Here is an 18,326-nt window from a genome sequence, read left to right on the forward strand (position 1 = left end):
GCAGGGCTACCGTTCTTAAAACCACATATTCAAAACACAGTATCAGCAATTGGAGCCCTGTGAAAGTCTCAAACAAGGGGAGGAACTTGTGCCAGTGTTCCCAAAGGTGCATTATCATATGCCTTCCATATCTTTGTGACTACAGCTTCCATCAGCCCCAGCCAGCAAGGCCTTGTTTGCTGGGGTTGTCATGAAGTATGCCAAACACCTGACAGTTCTTGTTTATCCTCTCTGCTCTTCCTCCTCCTCCTCCTCTGTCTCTACCATCATCCCCAACTGTTGGTTACTTGTTGTTGTTGTTTAGTCGTTTCCGACTCTTTGTGACCCCCTGGACCAGAGCATGCCAGGCACTCCTGTCTTCCACTGCCTCCTGCAGTTTGGTCAGACTCATGCTGGTAGCTTCGAGAACACTGTCCAACCATCTTGTCCTCTGTTGTTCCCTTCTCCTTGTGCCCTCCATCTTTCCCAACATCAGGGTCTTTTCCAGGGAGTCTTTTCTTCTCATGAGGAGGCCAAAGTATTTGGAGCCTCAGCTTCACGATCTGTCCTTCCTAACAGTGTTCAAATTTATATCTGTTATATTTTATCTGCACAATTGGAACGAATTTCAGGAATCAAAATGCTTTTTCTGTGCAACCTCATCAGAAGCAGTCACTATTAAGAAAAAGAGGTAGGAATAGGCCAATACATACATGGACTGTCCCTGGATCAAGTAACTTTTCTTCTTTAAGTTCTCAAAGTTCTTAACCAAGCTCGAGGTTGTCATCTGAACTTGCCAGATGTTTAAGAGATAATCAATCACAGTTAGTCCATAATTTGAAAAATAAGACTTTAGTCTTGCCCCAAAATGGCAACTAGGCATCCCCTTTCGGATACTGCAACCTAGGTTTAAGGAGCCATTTGGCTCCTAGCTTCATATATCTTTTGAGTTTCTAACACTGGCTTCTCGGACTTAGATGTCATCTTTCTGCTAGCTTTGCCCCTTCATACCTCCTTGCTATGGCCATCTCCTTTGCAGGCTTCTGGGTGAATCTAAGTGCTCTTGGCACACATTGTCTCCTCTCCCAGCAGTTGGGACCTTCAACTAGCCTTCCTGGTCCCTCTGTCATCTCCGCTGAATGTTGCTGACAGTTTTCCATAAAAATAAAAATAAAAGCAAACCTCCTTGAGTATAGAAAGCTATTTGGGAGAAAGGTTCCTGCCTGCTCTTCTCCCTGTCCTGCTAAGTTTCTGCATGCAAAGAGAGGCTTATTTGTTTTAAACATTGGAGCATTCCACCAGACTTTAACTTATTTTAATTTTTATTCTACCTTTCTGCACTTCAGGCAGCAAACTTGGGTTTCCCATGCTCTTAGTGACCAGATCTAGGCCTGCTTGGTTTTCAGCAAGACAGCTGCTTCTTCATGTGTTTTCAGAGCATGATATTTTAGTGTGCCTCCCCTACCACTTGCAGCCTACAAGCCCCTGTCACATGGCACAATTGCACATTTCACTGTGCTCTGGAATATTTAAACTCCCTTTTGCCTTCTTTCTCTGCCTTCTTTTAAGAGCTTCCTGTAGGCTTTTTATTTCTTTCTTTCTGGGTCCAAAGAAAGCAGAGAAGTATCCTTGGCCATGTTTTCTTTTGCTTGCATTCTGAACCATCTCCGAGGCTTTTTATAGTGCAGTGGGCCTGCCCTTGGCCAAAGAGAAAAAGGGGGAATTTCAGCTGGTGTCTCGGGGCAGGTGGGTGGGTGGTGGGGGTGGAGCCTGTGCAGCAGCTGGAAGGAGAGACCCACGGCCGGCCGCGTCTCAGAGCCCAACACTGACGGGCGGATGGAGAGCAGCTAGCAGGCAGAGGAGGTGGCCAGGGGGTCACGAGCAGGGTGGAGCAGGTTCACGGAGAGTCCTGAAAAACCATTGGCGTGCCGCAGCCCCTCCCTGACAAAGCAGATGTTGCCTTGCGCTCAGCTGGAGCGCGGGAACTGTTTTGATAAACTTTCGGCCCCCTGCTACTAAATGGCTCTGGGGCCAAGCCTCAGCCGAGCATGCCAGGATGGTGTATCTGTGGGCCTTGCATAACTTCCTTGCTCTCTACAATATTCTGTTCTGTATTTGCTCAGGTTGCCCATGTCCTCCTGAAGCACAGGGGCTACTAGCCGTACACTTCTGCATGGCTATGGAGGACAATTCTCTCTCTCTCTCTTTCTCTCTCTCATTAATGGTTAGTGGCACATGATTCTATTCTCCTTGCCTTATATAATAATAATGATAATGATAATTATATGCCGCCCATCTGACTGGTTGCCCCTGCCACTCTGCCACCCAACAAAATATTAAAAACCCAATAGAACACCAACCATTAAAAACTTCCCTAAACAGGGTTGCCTTTAGATGTCTTCTAAAAGTCTGGTACTTGTTTTTCTCTTTGACATCTGGTGGGAGGGCGTTCCACAGGGTGGGTGCCACTACCAAGAAGGCCCTCTGCCTGGTTCCCTGTAACCTCACTTCTCGCAGTGAAGGAACTGCCAGAAGGCCATTGGAGCTGGACCTCAGTGTCCGGGCAGAACGATGGGGGTTGGTACCCTCCTTCAGGTATACTGGGCTGAGGATGTTTAGGGCTTTAAAGGTTAGCACCAACACTTTGAATTGTGCTCCGAAACTTACTGGAAGCCAATGTAGATCCTTTAAGACCAATGTTAAATGGTCATGGTGGCCTCTCCCAGTCACTAGTCTGGCAGTGGCATTCTTCCTCTTTAAGTTCTCAAAAGTTCTTAACATAGCTTAAGGTTGTCATCTGAAATAGCCAGATGTTTAACTGATAATCAATCACAGTTGGTCCATCATTTGAAAAATAAGACTTTAGAGCTGTCTTGCTCAAAAATGGCAACTAGACATTCTGTTCTGGTGACTTTAACCTTGGTTTAAGGAGCCATTTGACGCCCAGCTTATATATCTGAGTTTCTAACACTGATGGGGATGCATATCCGAACCACACTACAATGCAACTGTGAAAGCAGCTTAAGCATATACAAGCTATGCTGGATCAGATCAATAGTCTGTCCAGTCCAGAACCCTGTTTCCACCAGTGACTACTGGAACGCCCCTCCCCTTGCTGTTTATCCCCACACCAAGTATTCAGAGATATACTGCCTCTGAACATGGGTGCTCCACACTGCCATCTTTACTAATAGCCATTGGGACAAACGCTGCTCCTCTATTAACTTGTCTAATCTCCTTTTAAAGCCACTTGAGCCGGAGGCCATCACCACATGAGCTGGAGGGGAGGTGGAATTTGTCAAGAACGCTGCATCTGTGTGTGTGAGTTTGGTTTGGTTAAGCCTGGCTCCGTGACTGCTTCCCATCAAAACAGCACAACCAACAGCTGCCTCTGTTTTCTTACAAAAAAACTGTGTTTGACGGGGGTTTTCAGGCAGGACATTTGATCTCTCGAGTTATTTTGATAAAACAAGAGGGTCACTTTTGATCTGTCAAACAGAATCTGTGTATGCCGCTGCGATCCACATTCAAGACCATGGCACCCGTGTTTGCTGTTCTGCCTGGTTTGCGCAGCTTGACGTCGCCGGCTTCCTTCATACCAGGCGCACGAGTAATTGTGGGAACTCATTGTGGGATTTTGATTTGGCAACTTTTTCTCCTTAGGTAATGCTGAACATGGCTGGAGCAGCAGTGAGCCGGGTGGAAGGTTCGGAAATGCAACACCCCAGACCTGTTCCTTCTTCCTTGCAGAGTATTTGATTTCGTGTTGGAATCTGCCTTTCGTCCATTGATCCCAGTATAAACTACTTAGAGTGGCCCTCCAAGCAGTGTTAGAAACTCAGATATATAAGCTGGCGCCAAATGGCTCCTTAAACCAAGGTTGCTTAAACACAATGTTTAGTTGCCATTTTGGGGCGAGACCACTCTAAAGTCTTATTTTTCAATGATGGACTGACTGTGATTGATTATCAGTTAAACATTCGACTAATTCAGATGACAACCTTGAGCTCGGTTAAGAACTTTGAGAACTTAAAGAAGAAAAGTCCCTTGATCCAGGGACAATCCACATATCTATTGGCCTATTCCTACCTCTTTCTTAAGGGTGACATGGACTATTCATTGTTGTTGTTTAGTCGTCTTAGTCGTGTTCGACTCTCCGTGACCCCATGAACCAGAGCATGCCTTGGAAACTCTCACTTTCTTCTCAAAGCTTCTCCTTTTTTATGTCCATGGAGTTTTCTTGGCAAAATACTGGAGTGTTTTGCCACTTCCTTCTCCAGGACCATTCATAATCTAAGAATATTCTTCACAATAATGTTGTTCACTGCTCCTGCTGAAGTTGCACAGAAAAAGCATTTCGGTTCCTGAAATTCGTTCTGATTGTGCAGATAAAATATAACTGATAGAATTCTACAGGATGTGATATTAGTGTGGGAAAACAATCCAGATCCAAGGATCCCCAGGCATGCACCTCAAGATGGTGGAGATTTCAGACGCCATCTTGGTGCCCAGGCACCTTCACTTGGTGGCAAGTGGCCAATAGCAAGGTTCGAAATGAACCTTGTAATGAGAGGCACAAATACAAGATGGGGGACACCTGGCTTGAGAGCAGTACATGTGAAAAGGATCTAGGAGTCTTGGTTGACCACAAACTTGACATGAGCCAACAGTGTGACGCGGCAGCTAAAAAAGCCAATGCAATTCTGGGCTGCATCAATAGGAGTATAGCATCTAGATCAAGGGAAGTAATAGTGCCACTGTATTCTGCTCTGGTCAGACCTCACCTGGAGTACTGTGTCCAGTTCTGGGCACCACAATTCAAGAAGGACACTGACAAACTGGAACGTGTCCAGAGGAGGGCAACCAAAATGGTCAAAGGCCTGGAAACGATGCCTTATGAGGAACGGCTAAGGGAGCTGGGCATGTTTAGCCTGGAGAAGAGGAGGTTAAGGGGTGATATGATAGCCATGTTCAAATATATAAAAGGATGTCACATAGAGGAGGGAGAAAGGTTGTTTTCTGCTGCTCCAGAGAAGCGGACACGGAGCAATGGATCCAAACTACAAGAAAGAAGATTCCACCTAAACATTAGGAAGAACTTCCTGACAGTAAGAGCTGTTTGACAGTGGAATTTGCTGCCAAGGAGTGTGGTGGAGTCTCCTCCTTTGGAGGTCTTTAAGCAGAGGCTTGACAACCATATGTCAGGAGTGCTCTGATGGTGTTTCCTGCTTGGCAGGGGGTTGGACTCGATGGCCCTTGGGGTCTCTTCCAACTCTATGATTCTATGATTCTAAATGCACCTGGCTATTTCGAGGACTGCCTCCAAGGTCTCTGGCAGAGGTCTTGCTATGTAGGGTGGGGGTGGGGGTGGGTCTAGAACCCAGCAGCTCCTACACGCAAAGTGTCATTCCTACCTCCGATCTGTGGGATTTTTCAAAGTATTTTGGAGCTGTGTGCTTACACACATATTTGCCACACCAACAAGAAGGCGCTCTTGAAGTGCAGTGGATGCTTATCCAGGAATTGCTCTAAGAACTGAGGACCAGGCTACAAGTTGCATTGCCCATGCCCTGTTTGCATCCTTGTGGCATCTCCCTTTTTGGATAGTTTATTATCCTGCCCCCCTACATTGCTTGGGGCTTTTTCTTCTTTCCTTCCAGTATCCTCAAGCAAATCTCCACAAATCTGCTCCCTGCCCCAGTTGTCTGTTGCAAGCTCGTGTTCAGCACGGTATGGGAAGCCCCTTCTCCTACTCCAGCTCTGCAGAAGGGAGGACGGGTCTTGCGTGTTGCTGTGGGCGTTGCAGTAGACAGATTCTTGCTCTGCTTTTGCCACCTCCCACGTTCATCGTGATATGAAGGCAAGCCCCACCACCATTATCACACCCTGCAGTTCCCTGGCATGTGCAGAGGACTTGTGGCAGCCACAAATTACGTCTGGCTAGTAACCAAGCCAACATTTCTGGACTCTGAAATTTATAAAGCTCTAAATGGCTTAGGACCATGACACCTAAAGACCTAAACTTCATGCATATGGATTTGCCCAGTTTTTAAGCCACAGACCTCCCGTCCTGAATCTTTGCTCCTCCACCAGCTACAGTAAGGCCTATGGAAACTGGCCACAGGGCCTTTACAGTTGTAGCACCCCATTTATGGAGCCTCCTTCCCTGAGACGCTCTCCTGGTGCCGTCTCTGTTTTTAGGTTCAGCACCAGTTGAATAGTTTATTGGCCCAGGCCTTCTAATGCTGTGTTTTGAAATCCGTTTAGCGATCTCGGTTGTATAAGTGCTGCTTTTTTCGTTGGAGGCATTTCCTTGCGTTTACGGCTTTGTTTGTTTATCTGTTTCATGTATGCCGCTCTGTGAGCCTTGCTGGCCGAGTGGCAGATTTTTGTTTAAGCTTAAATAAGTAAATTTCCACGCGGTAAGGTTAAGAGTCATGTTGTAGCGACGGCAGAAGCAAGTCACGACAAGGGATTTGGCTGTGGTGTGGTTGCTGCAACAGAAGGGTGGAGCACCTTCGCTCTGGGGCAGACTTCCAAGGGGCAGAGGTCAGAGGTGGGGTGGGGGCTTCGGGGGGGGGAAGTGGGAGGAGCAACAGGTGCTACTCTTGCCTTTATGTGTGCTAGGGTGCACCCCAGCCACCCAAAAGCCAGTGGTCTCTATGCGCTCACAGTCCACAGACCCTCACCCCTTCCTCCCTCATCCCAGCACGCATCACGGTTCAATAGCGCACTTGTGAGGGGTGTGGCCTTGTGAGAGGGCTTGGCTTGGCAGGGTCAGGTGGGCTGCGTTTGAGGGCTGCCATTCACTTCTGGGCCTCAGGGCAAGGCTCTTAAGGAGCCGTAGGAGGGTTTGGCACTCCTCATCCTACCCTTTTGTTGCAAAAACCAGGGGACCCCCCTCCCCAATTCCTACATATTCTTGGACAACTGTGAGTTAAAGCCAAAGGGATCGGCTAGGCTCCTTTGAACTCCCCATATCTGCAGGAAATACAGTGGTACCTCGGGTTACATACGCTTCAGGTTACATACGCTTCAGGTTACAGACTCCACTAACCCAGAAATAGTACCTCGGGTTAAGAACTTTGCTTCAGGATGAGAACAGAAATCGTGCGGCGGTGGCGCGGCAGCAGCGGGAGGCCCCCTTAGCTAAAGTGGTGCTTCAGGTTAAGAACAGTTTCAGGTTAAGAATGGACCTCCGGAACGAATTAAGTACGTAACCAGAGATACCACTGTACTTGGAAACAGTGCAGGAGCCTTCCTATCTAGGCAACGATGTGTCGAAACCATCTTGTTACCTGAAAGCAAATTCTTCTAATTTGTTTTATCAGTTCTTTGGCTTTGCTCCTGTTTCCTGCAAATGTGGAAGTTTTTCTTTTTTCTTTTTTATATACCATATTAAAAAAAACCATATAAAAATCCTATCTCTCTCTCTCTCTCTCTCTCTCTCTCTCTCTCTCTCTCTCTCTCTCTCTGTGTGTGTGTGTGTATGTGTGTGTGTGTGCATTACTAGGCTCACTTTGCCTATAATTAGATTGTGAGCTAACACTGAGAACAATGAGACGCTACTTGACGGCAAGTGGAAGAAACTGAAAGGGTCTGACACCTAGTTATGGACTAGCCTCAGAAGGTTGCAGATGGAAGCGTTTCAGTGGGGAAAGTTACCGAACAATGGGAGACTTTGTCCATTCTCTTCCCCCCACCCCATTCAAACACTTCTACGCCAAATTGTGTTTAAAAATCAAAAGGAACAATTTAGTGCTGTGAGCCGACGGTCGGAATCCATTGCTCTGCTTGGTAGGGAGTCACCTGGGAACCGTACAAGCCTTTAATGATGCTCTCGCCTGGTTCCTCTCGCCCTGGGAGATCTGGGTTAAAGACATAAATAACCGCAATGTAAACAAAGCTGAGAGTTCATCGGCAGGCGAAAACGCCCAGCGCTTGAGTTGCAAGATTGTATATGGGCAGAGAACCTCTCTCTCCTCCTCTCTTTTCTCTGACTTCAGTTGGCTTGCTGTCTCTCACGACTGAAGCTGTGTGCCGGGTGAAAGGTTTTCTAGGACTGGCCTTCTGTCCTTTGGGTTGCCTTCCTTTCTCAAGGTGCAGTGCAGTAGAGGAGCTGTTGCTGTGGGGCAGAGCGTGTGCCTTGCATGCCAAACACCCCAGGCTGAACCCGTGGCATCCCTCCTTAACAGGACTGGCACAGCAGGGCCAGGGCAAAGAGGTTCAGCCACCCCTCGCATGCACACAGACAGGAGACACTCAGACACACAGATTCTGCATGTGTGCTCCTTTCCTCCTTTGCAAGAGAGATTTCCCCCCATCATTTTTGACACACATGGAAGTGGGTGAGTGGGTGGGTTGGCACTGCCATGCTGCAGGTTGAAGTTTTATCTGCTTCAGGCGGCACTGGTGGTGGGGGATGTATGAAGACAGGAATCGACGTCTCAATAGTGCAGCAATGTGTTAAAGCGCTGACTGGTGGTGGTGGTTGGTGTGTGACATCTGTGCAAAATAAATGAATAGTAAAGGAGCCAGGTTTTGCTGTGGAATTTGATGATTGCCCCCCCCCCCAGTGCAAAGGAATGCTCTGTCCCATGAGACTAGGGCTCTTCAGGATTTGACCTCCTTCTGTTGGGCCTGTAAGACAGAGCTATTCCGCCTGGCCTTTAATTTGAATTCAGCCTGATCTTTTATTTCCCTTCTCTTCTCTTCTCTTCTCTTCCCTCCCCCTCCCCTTTTATGAAGATCACCCACTCTGAGACCCCACAGCTAATTCTCCCTTGGCCTCCTCGCTGGCCCAAGTAGGACCAATTCAGCCAGCTAGCCCTGGGGATTATCCAACTGATTTTTGATTTTTATTGTTATTCATGTTTTTATACTGTATTTTATGCTGCTTTTATAATTAAGTGTTTTAAAGTGTTTTAAATTTGTTGTTAGCCACCCTGAACAGGGAAGGGCGCAGTATAAATAAAAAATTATTATTATTATTATTAAAGGTGCAAAACTCAGCTTAAGTTCATAGATGGTAGAGTTGGAAGGAACCCTGAGGGTCTTCCAGTCCAAGTTCCTGCAATGCAGGGATATGCAGCTGTCCCACACGGGGACCAAACCTGCAACCTTGGCGTTATTGACACCACACTCTAACCGACTGAGCAATCCGCTTGGATAATCAGGCCAAAGATCCATTTAGCCCAGTATCCTGTTCTCGCAATGGCCAGACAGAGGCCTCGAGGGAAAGCCCACAAGCGGGATCCATGCACAAGAGCCCTTTCCCACCAGCAGTTCCCAGGAACTAGTATTCGGGGTCATATTGCTTCCAAAAGGGCAGGGACAACACGACCATTGTGGTTAGTTGCCATTGATCGCCTTTATCCTCCATAAAATTGTCTCATCCTTTTTCAAAGCCATTTCAAGTTGGTGGCCATCGTTTGTTTTTGTGGGAGCATTGTAAAACCAATACAGTGAGAGGCTGTAATGATGAGGGGCAGGATTATAGCGAGAGGCCTTGCTCTGAGACTCTTTTGCCCATATACCACCCTTGTGCTTTGATTCTTCTAGGTGCACACAAGCAAGGCTTGGCGAGGACCAGAAACCACTCTGAATCGGCCAGAGCCCCCCCAAATGTGGAGAGGAGGCGGCAGCTCTCTGAATCACATACAGACACCATGAGCAACTCTGACTGCAGAATGGGCCAGCGGCAGCTGGGGACCCCCAGAGGTATGAATGGGGAGGTTCCGCAGTTGAAAAGTGAAGCTTGCTTTCTGCACGCATGCTCTCGATGCCCATAAAAGATGAGCTGCATGGAAGTCTGCTCAGAAATGGGAATCGCCTTGGATGATCAGCTGTGTGCTCTTTCAAACCCTGATGTTGTGATTCTGAATTCTAATTCAGGTGTCTCAGATCAGCTTTACAAGTCACTGTGCATCTGTAGGAATTCAGAATCAGACCTCATGAAAACCTTGGGTCCTTTATTCTCCTCAGGCAGCCAACAAATTTTTGGTGCTCATGGTTGTAGATCAGGCTTCCTCAAACTCAGCCCTCCAGATGTTTTGAGACTTCAATTTCCATCATCCCTGACCACTGGTCCTGTTAGCTAGGGATCATGGGAGTTGTAGGCCAAAAACATCTGGAGGGCCAAGTCTGAGGAAGCCTGTTGTAGATGAAGCAGAACACCTGTCCTGTAGACCCCCATTCTCTTCTCGTCTTCCTTTCTAATTTCCATGTCTCCCCATACATCCTATCTCTCTTGCTAAAATGTCCAGATTACCGACTGTTGCAAAGTATGGTAAACCTGCAGTTTGGTTTTTTTTAATCGTTTGGAGCAATTATGGAATAGAGACAAACAGCAAGGAGTAAATATCAAGGAGGTACAATCGTTCAAACATGGTCATTAGATCTCAGCTTAGTCAGCCAAGAAATGAACAAACTCCTTTCAGTGCCCTCAGCCCTGCTGCTCATAGGCTCTTTCCTAGAGTGGCTTTGGAAGTTCTGCCCTCAGAGCATGCTGCCTTTGATTTCGGAGTAAACATATTGTTGTCATGACCAGCAGCCATTGATAACCTTGATCCTCCAAGAAGTTGTTTGATCTCAAAACCACCAAAGGTGGCGTTGTTGCCCCAACTTGTGGTAAAGAATACCGTAGTTTTAACCAGTGCTTTTTTCCCCTTTAAAAAAATGTTTAGGGGTACTCTCATGTTGACTCAAGAAAACCACCATTTTATTGTTCAAATCGGGAAAAATAAATAGAGTAAATGGACAAAAGTACAAAGAACTTACATTACCTCATATTACACAGCTGACAGCTCACAGTAACTTCCGCCCTAGCATGAGGTTGTGTGCACTAACATCTTCCCTCCTACTCTCAACTCCTACTTCACACATTAAACGCTCACTTCCACCTGAGACTCAGGGAACACTGTGACAGGAAATGGGGCCTCCATCAGGGGTAGCAACAGAACTGACGATTCTCTGTGCTAGAGAACAAACTAATTTTTTTCGTTTTTTTTAGTTTCTTCTCCAATTAGATTCACAAAATGTTTAGGGGTATGTGTCCCCCTGCGTCCCCCCAGAAAAAAGCACTGGTTTTAACTATGCCTTAAACGTGGAGAAGTTCTCCCATTTGTCTGCCCCTGACCTTCTGCCATTCAGTTTTACTGGATGACCCAGGATTCTGATATCACAAAACAGGAAGAATAACTTTTTTCTGGTCAGTTTCTCCGCAGCATCAATAACTTTCTGTCATGCCTCCACTTACTCATTACCCTCCCGCCAAATACCACAACCTTTCCTTATAAGGGAGATGCTTCAACCACTTGGTCATTTTGCAGGTAGGTAGCCGTGTTGGTCTGCCATAGTCAAAATAAAAAAATTCCTTCCAGTAGCACCTTAAAGCATTCTGAAGAAGTGTGCATGCACACGAAAGCTCATACCAAGAACTAACTTAGTTGGTCTTTAAGGTGCTACTGGAAGGCATTTTTTTATTTTGGTCATTTTGGTTGGCCTTTTTGAACCTTCCCCAGCACTACGATGTCCTTTTTGAATCAAGGCAACCCAAACTGGACACAGTGCGGAAGCACTCTAGGTTCTTAAAAGAGCATTTATGATACTGGCCGTTTTATTTTCAACCCCTTTCCTAATGATCTCGAGCATGGAATTTAGCTTCTTCACAATAGCCGTGCTCCAGGCCAGCATCCTCTCTGAGCTATCCATGACAACCCCGAGATCCACCCTTTGGGTGAACTAGGGGACTAGCCAGGATGCCTTCTGTTGACAACCATTTCCTGTTTTCTTTGAACAGGTAAACTGTTAATTGAAGGCTTCCCGGTTTGTTTGGTGGCTGGTGCAAAGGGTGGGCGGCAAGTGTGAAGAAAGGGCTCCCTTAAATGATCATTCCGGGTTGCTGGGAAATTAAGCCTCCTTAGCCATGGTTTTTGCATGTCTGAACTGAGCCACTGGTCTCTGTAAAAACAAACAGCTTTGTTATATATGGCGAGGCAGTGATTCTGCCTTTTTTTCCTTCCAGGCGGTCCCTACACCACCTGCTTGGCCCCTGGCGACAGAAAGAATCGGAGCAAGCCAACTCGGGGGAGGAAGAAAGTATTTGAAGCCTACATGTCAAGGGAGGATGTCTCAGCAGGACTGAAAAGGAAAACACTTATCCAGGTACTTGGAACTTGGAACGACCGCAAAAGCAGCAAGCTGTTGTTGCTGTGGATTTGCATTTTGGGATGCTACGATGGAGTCAGTCCTTCTGTGTCCCCCCCCCCCTGCTTGTTTACCTGTGTAGCTCTCAGGTAGGACTGCAGGCATCAGTGGGCTGAATTGGTAGATGGGCATGTTAATCAGCGGAACAGATTGGAGAGTAGCTTTTTGGTATTTAAAACTATTTCAGGCAGAAGAGGGAAAACCTTTTCCTTCTCTTCCTCCTTGCCTCTTCACTGAGGACAGGGAACAAATGGTTTTATAGGTTAGGAAGGTGGGATGTTCTTGCCTAACCTTGAACCTAAATCTCCCAAGTTAATGGGCTTCAAACGTTAGACCCTCCTCGAGTCCCGACTGCGTCACCGCTTTCCCAGACTCCACATATTCTTAAGCCATTTTGAAGGCTAGGAACCAGTTCTGTGTGCTCCCCTTTCTTCTGTCTAAACAGGAAGCCGGGTATGAAAGATGAGAGGCTGAGATGGGGTTAATCAGAGCAGAAGTGGTGGTGAATTCAGGGTTGATATTGCTGGTGGAATAAATTAGCCTTCCAGCTCCTCTAAGTTCACCGTTCCTGGTCTAGCTAGTAAGAGCAGATCAGCAGCAGAATACAGAGCTATTGAGGAGGCTTGGGATCTCCTTCCTCTTGAGATTTTCCCAAAGAGGCATCTGTCAGAGGATGTTTGAGGCGTAGATTATCCACTCTCAGGGGGGTGGCTTAAATGACCTAGTGGATCCTGTCCAGCTCTGTGGTCATGGTCATGGTTTTTGAAGGAGAAAGTCAGAATATTGTGACTGAGGCCCTACAAAAAAAGTCTTGAGAGTACTGACACCCTCTGGCAGGTGTGGAGGTAACCTCTCCTGAAGAGTCAAAAGAACATTAGTTCAGTGCATATTCCCCCTCTTGAATGCCTGCCTCTTCCTGCACAATTGGGGGAGGAAAACGCAAAAATCTCCACCGATAAATATAGCAGCTATTGTTTGTGAGTGATTGCAAAGTAATGCGGGTTAAGGATGACATCATGAGATTCTGCAGCCAGAGCCTCGGCCCCTGACACACATGTGAGAACAGTTGTTCTTTGCAGATGGGGAGAGCGGCTGGTTCCAGATATGATATCACAGCGTGAAATGCACAACATTGTAAATAGGATTTTCATAGGCACAGATAATAAGGCCCATCTGCTTTCGAGGAGGAACGTGGGGAGTTCCTTTTTCCAGAAGAAAAGCACTGGAGGAAAAAGTGAGGTGCATATGTGTGCGTTGCGAGGCTGACTGTCTTTGCTTTGGGGTGGGGTGGAGTATACAAGCCCTTTCTATTTTGGTTTGTTGACATTTGGGTGGTGACACACGTGGTGGGCCATGTTAGGTATGCACCTGCCACGTATGCAATGTCTGCTATTGGTGCACAAATGGGCTGCAGTCATACGGCTGCGGTGGCATAGCTTGGGTTGCCAGTGCCCGGGGCCATATGGAGGGGGTGGGAGGGAAATGAGATGGAGTACACATGTGCATTCAACTGCCTAACGACCTCCGCGTCACCCGGGAGATCGCAGCCATAGAGAAAATAAAATAAGAGTTGCTCTGTTGTCTGGAGAGGTTGCTTCCTGGTTCACAAGGAGAAGCCGTTTGCAACTAAGCCCAGTGATGGAAGCAAGTAGCTGTATTGAGGCAGCACCAATAATTGAAATTTTGTGCCCCTAACAATTTTGCACCTGAGGCAACTGTCCTGGTGGCCCCCCTACGGCTCCACTGTATGGCATTCTTGGAATTGCTGGCCTTTGGTGATGGGGGTTTACACAAGGTATGCTCCCTGCAAGCTTCTTACATATCAAGAACTAGAATTGAATGATGGGTTGAAAGAAGAGTTCCTTTCAGATGTTCTGTCTCTGTCCAAGGCTGCTGGTTATCTCTGGTGGGTAGTTCGCTCGGAACCTCTCTTGCACCAGCCTCTGCCACATCTGGTTCCTGTGCAGTTAAAGTGGAGGAAGGCAAAGGGGGCCTGTAGACAGCAAGAACAGGCCTCTCTGAGCAGCCTGATTCAGAAGTGCCTGGGAGTTACACATAACCTCTCCTGGCCTGTTGGTGTCAGGAGGCTTCCTTGGTTGAGAACGTAAGCAGAGCCATCTTGGATCAGGCCCATCGTCCAGCATGCTGTTCTCAGCTTCGTCAACAAGGTGCCTCAGGGAAGCCTGCAAGCAGGGCCCGAGAGCAACAAAAACTTTCCCCATTTGTGACCCCCGCCTCCTGGTATTCGGAGGGCATTCTGGTGGGGTGGCCACAGGCTGGCTGCTCACCTTACATTACTCCCTTGGGGCAGGGGCTCAAGTCCATTCATTGGAATGAAACAGAATTGCACATATGCATTCTTATGCTTCTGCTGCTAGTTCTAGCAGGCATTTCCAATGCTTTGTGCTCTTAGCATTAAAATCACTTTCTCTCTCTGTGTTTGTGTGTGTGTGTACGCTTACTGTTGCGGCACAGTTCCTTGCATTCATGACTCAAAGCTCCCGCTCTGTTTTCCACATGTGAGCAAAGAACGTTATATGTCCAAAAGGGTCTAGTGCCAGGCTACAGCGCAATATCTTTGTTCCTCAAATGGTTTGGAATGTGCCTGCTAAGGGACTTTTAGCCGTGCCAAACAAAGCATCTTTTCTATAGAAGTATAGTCTGGAGGATGAGTAATGTGTCCTTTTTCAAGTGGTGGGTCCCTTGTGTGAATGAAAAAAATCTCAGAACTGGCTGCTCCCCCCCCCCAATAAATCTGCATATTTTTCGTGTATGGTCACCCACATTCCAAGTCCTACCAAAATGCCACCCTCCCCCGACCCATTATGTACAGTGAGTTTATATGGGGGAATAAAACGTTTTTGTTCCATGATTGTTATCCATTGCAAATGGAATAATTATGAAAACTTCCACTTTAAAGCCTACTTAAATGCCTCTGATTAAAGTTTGGCTCCAATTTCAAATGCTGACCCGAATGCTTTATGTAAACTTAGATGCAGTTTTTAACTGAAGGCACTTGCTATGTTTTACAGAATGCTTTATGAGTTTACATCTAAAAAGTACCCATAATAAAATAGGGTTCCTCAAGTAATGCAATGAGTATGATCGAATCCAAGGAAGATGAGAGATTAGGTGCTATTCTGCTAATGTTAGCACAAGGATTTCTGGTTGTTCAGTGGGACTCCCCCTGACATGCGCCCCATACCCTCCCCAGGTTTTCTCCAGAGGGTTGGGACTCCACTCATTTTATTTCATTATAGATTCATATAAATCATAACTTGAAATGCTCGCTTCACTTTCAACTCCTTGATTTCAGCTTGAATGCAAGAAAAGTCCTATAGTTTTGCAGATATAGTGGTACCTCGGGTTACATACGCTTTAGGTTACAGACTCCGCTAACCCAGAAATAGTGCTTCAGGTTAAGAACTTTGCTTCAGGATAAGAACAGAAATCGTGCTCCAGCGGCGCGGCAGCAGCAGGAGGCCCCATTAGCTAAAGTGGTGCTTCAGGTTAAGAACAGTTTCAGGTTACGTACGGACCTCCAGAACGAATTAAGTACTTAACCTGAGGTACCACTGTACATACCAAATAGTTTTGTAGTTTAGTGGATACATACCAATCTAAGATGCTTGCAGTAGCTACCACCTCTGGACAAGAAAGATGGGCATTTATTTATTAAAATAAAAGCATTTGAACTGCTGAGACAAAATCCTTACTCAGCCATAAAGATCATCCTGGATAGTTCAGATTAAATCATAGAATCATAGAATTAGAAGGGTCTAATCCAATCTCCCTGCAATGTGGGAATCTAAAGCTAAAGCAACCATGACAGATGGCCATCCAACCTCTACTTAGAAACCTCCAAGGAAGGAGAGTCCATAACTTCCCGAGGGAGTCAGTTCCACTCTCAAGCAGCTCTTGCTGTCAGATAGTTTTTTTTGTATGTTTAGTCGGAATCTCCTTCCTTGTAACTGGAAGCCATTGGTTCTAGTTCTATCCTCTGGAGCAGGAGAAACCAGCTTGTTTCCTGGTTGTTAGAGCATGGTGCTGATAACAGCGGGGTTGCAGGTTTGATTCCCCGTATAGGACAGCTGCATATTTCTGCACCGCAGGGGATCGGACTAGGTCAGCCCCCCCCCAACCCAGCCCTCCAGCTGTTTTGGGACTACAACTCCCATCATCCCTAGCTAACAGGACCAGTGGTCAGGGATGATGGGAATTGTAGTCCCAAAACAACTGGAGGGCTGAATTTGGGGATGCTTGGACTAGATGATCCTCAGGGTCCTTTTCGAATCTGTGATTCTATGATCTATGATTCTGTGATCAGTGGGGAGGCTGAAGCGGGTGTGGGGAGGGTTCCAGGTGCTGGACTACAACTCTGTCCATTCAGCCATCATGGACAGTGGTCAGGAATGATGGGAGTTGTAGTCCATAACATCTGGACATAAGAAGTGCCCTCCTGGGTCAGGCCAATGGCCCGTCTAGTCCAGCATCCTGCTTCCGCAGTGGCCGACTAGATGCCCCAGTGGGAAACTGGCAAGGAGGATTCAAGCTCAAGATCCGTCTCCGCTGCATTTTCCAGCAACTGGTGTTTAGAAACTTCCAGCAGATTGGTGAAGGCAGGTTTAGGGCACTGTTCCCTCAGCAAGAACCAAGACACAGCCCCATGCCTCTCTGAAGTCTAGTTTCGAGGTTGCTTGATTCACGGCGGACATGAAAAAGGCACATTCAGTGTTGGCCGTTATTAGAAAAAATGATTCATACAAGCCAGGAGGTTGCTAATGCTCATGACAGCTGGGTATTTTATGTACCTGCTTCTGGCTGTGGATTGTACTTGTTTAAAATGATTGATGCCCTGCCTCTTGATCTCCATGGCAGCTCACAAAAACAATACAACCCAGTGATCCCTGTTCCGCTGGCTGGTGCCCGTCCTTTGCTTCTGCAGCCTCAGGACGGTTGGCGGTCGATGCCGGGCGCATTCTGGCAGAGGAGGTGGAAGCAAGATCTCTGCTGCCCCTCCTCTGGCTAATGGCTGAGGTTGCGGCATTCTTTCTGGGAGGAGGAGGGTGCAGATTCCTGGTGGCCCTTGGTCCTCTAGATTGGGGGTGGGGAGCTAGATCTGGCCACCTGCTGCAGGCCAAGTTTGATAGGTGACCCATCCCTCTGCCCCCCAGTTTGGAATCAAGCCATTACACATAGGCATGGCTTGGCTGACACAGCCTTGCAGACCAAATGGAGATGCCTGGTGAGCCTAGTTAGGCCTGCAGGTCAGAGTTGCGCAGCACTAGTGTAGCTGGGGCCAAAGGTCAGAACATCCTTTTCCTTACTTCAAGCTCTGAACCTTGGACAGAAATGCCCTTCCTGTGGCCAGGTTTGGCCCTCGCTTCAGGCCACCGTGAAAGATGGATGGTTGGTGGCATGGCCCAGTCCTTTGACTTTCTGGGGAGCAAGCGATTCACATTTTGGGCAGGGGCAAAACAGGAAAAGGTGACCTCACCTGGCTTAGTTTCCTCTGTGTGCTTCCCCGGCCTTTTACGGCCTTGATGTGCCTGTAGCGCTGGCCTCCCAACTTCCTCATCTGGAGCTCCTCCTGACTCTTCCAGTGAAGCCACTTGAGGGCTGCTGGTGCTGCCAGGAGCAAGTCTCCATCTCTGCTGGAAGAGCTGGACTTACACCCAGCTCCACTGAAACCATGCTGTTTGCATTCTTTGCTGCCAGAATGTCAAGACCCTGCATGGGGCACCTCTGACCTGCAGGTTGAATCCAGCCACCCATGCCCCTGTAACTGCCCTTGGGGTGTTCCCTATTCCATGTCCCTCTTCCCAGGCCGGGACACTTCCAGGACCTCCACTGTGGCCTCCCCAAATCCTTCCCTCCCGAGCTACAACATGTCCTTGAACTCTGATGGTGCCTTTTGCTTGTCTGGCTGGAGGATAGATAGGAGTGGCTCCATTGAAACACCTGCCTTTTTTTCATGGCTTGAATTCCCTTGCTCCACTCCTTGCTGGTGTTATTTCTGATGAAAGCCCTTGTTGCTGACATCAGTGTGATTATTATTCAGTCTTTTTCCAGGACTATAACATGGAAGGGAGGGTTAAGGTGGCATCATCACAATAAGCAAAAAGCAGCAAATTGGCTTT

The 18,326-nt window shown here is 47.4% G+C and overlaps 1 protein-coding gene across 4 annotated transcripts in view; it reads left to right on the forward strand.

Moving 5' to 3' along the window:
* The window catches only part of DIS3L2 (DIS3 like 3'-5' exoribonuclease 2), a 195,860-nt gene that overhangs the window by 14,586 nt on the left and 162,948 nt on the right, over positions 1-18,326 (forward strand). For all 4 annotated transcript variants that reach the window (XM_081190036.1, XM_081190037.1, XM_081190039.1 and 1 more), the window contains 2 exons: positions 9,541-9,699; positions 12,005-12,144. In XM_081190036.1, the coding sequence (XP_081046162.1) occupies positions 9,541-9,699; positions 12,005-12,144 (299 nt within the window). The remainder of the gene's footprint in view (positions 1-9,540; positions 9,700-12,004; positions 12,145-18,326) is intronic.

This window comes from Podarcis bocagei, assembly GCF_964188305.1.
Source record: "Podarcis bocagei genome assembly, chromosome: 4".
Lineage (NCBI taxonomy): Eukaryota > Metazoa > Chordata > Lepidosauria > Squamata > Lacertidae > Podarcis > Podarcis bocagei.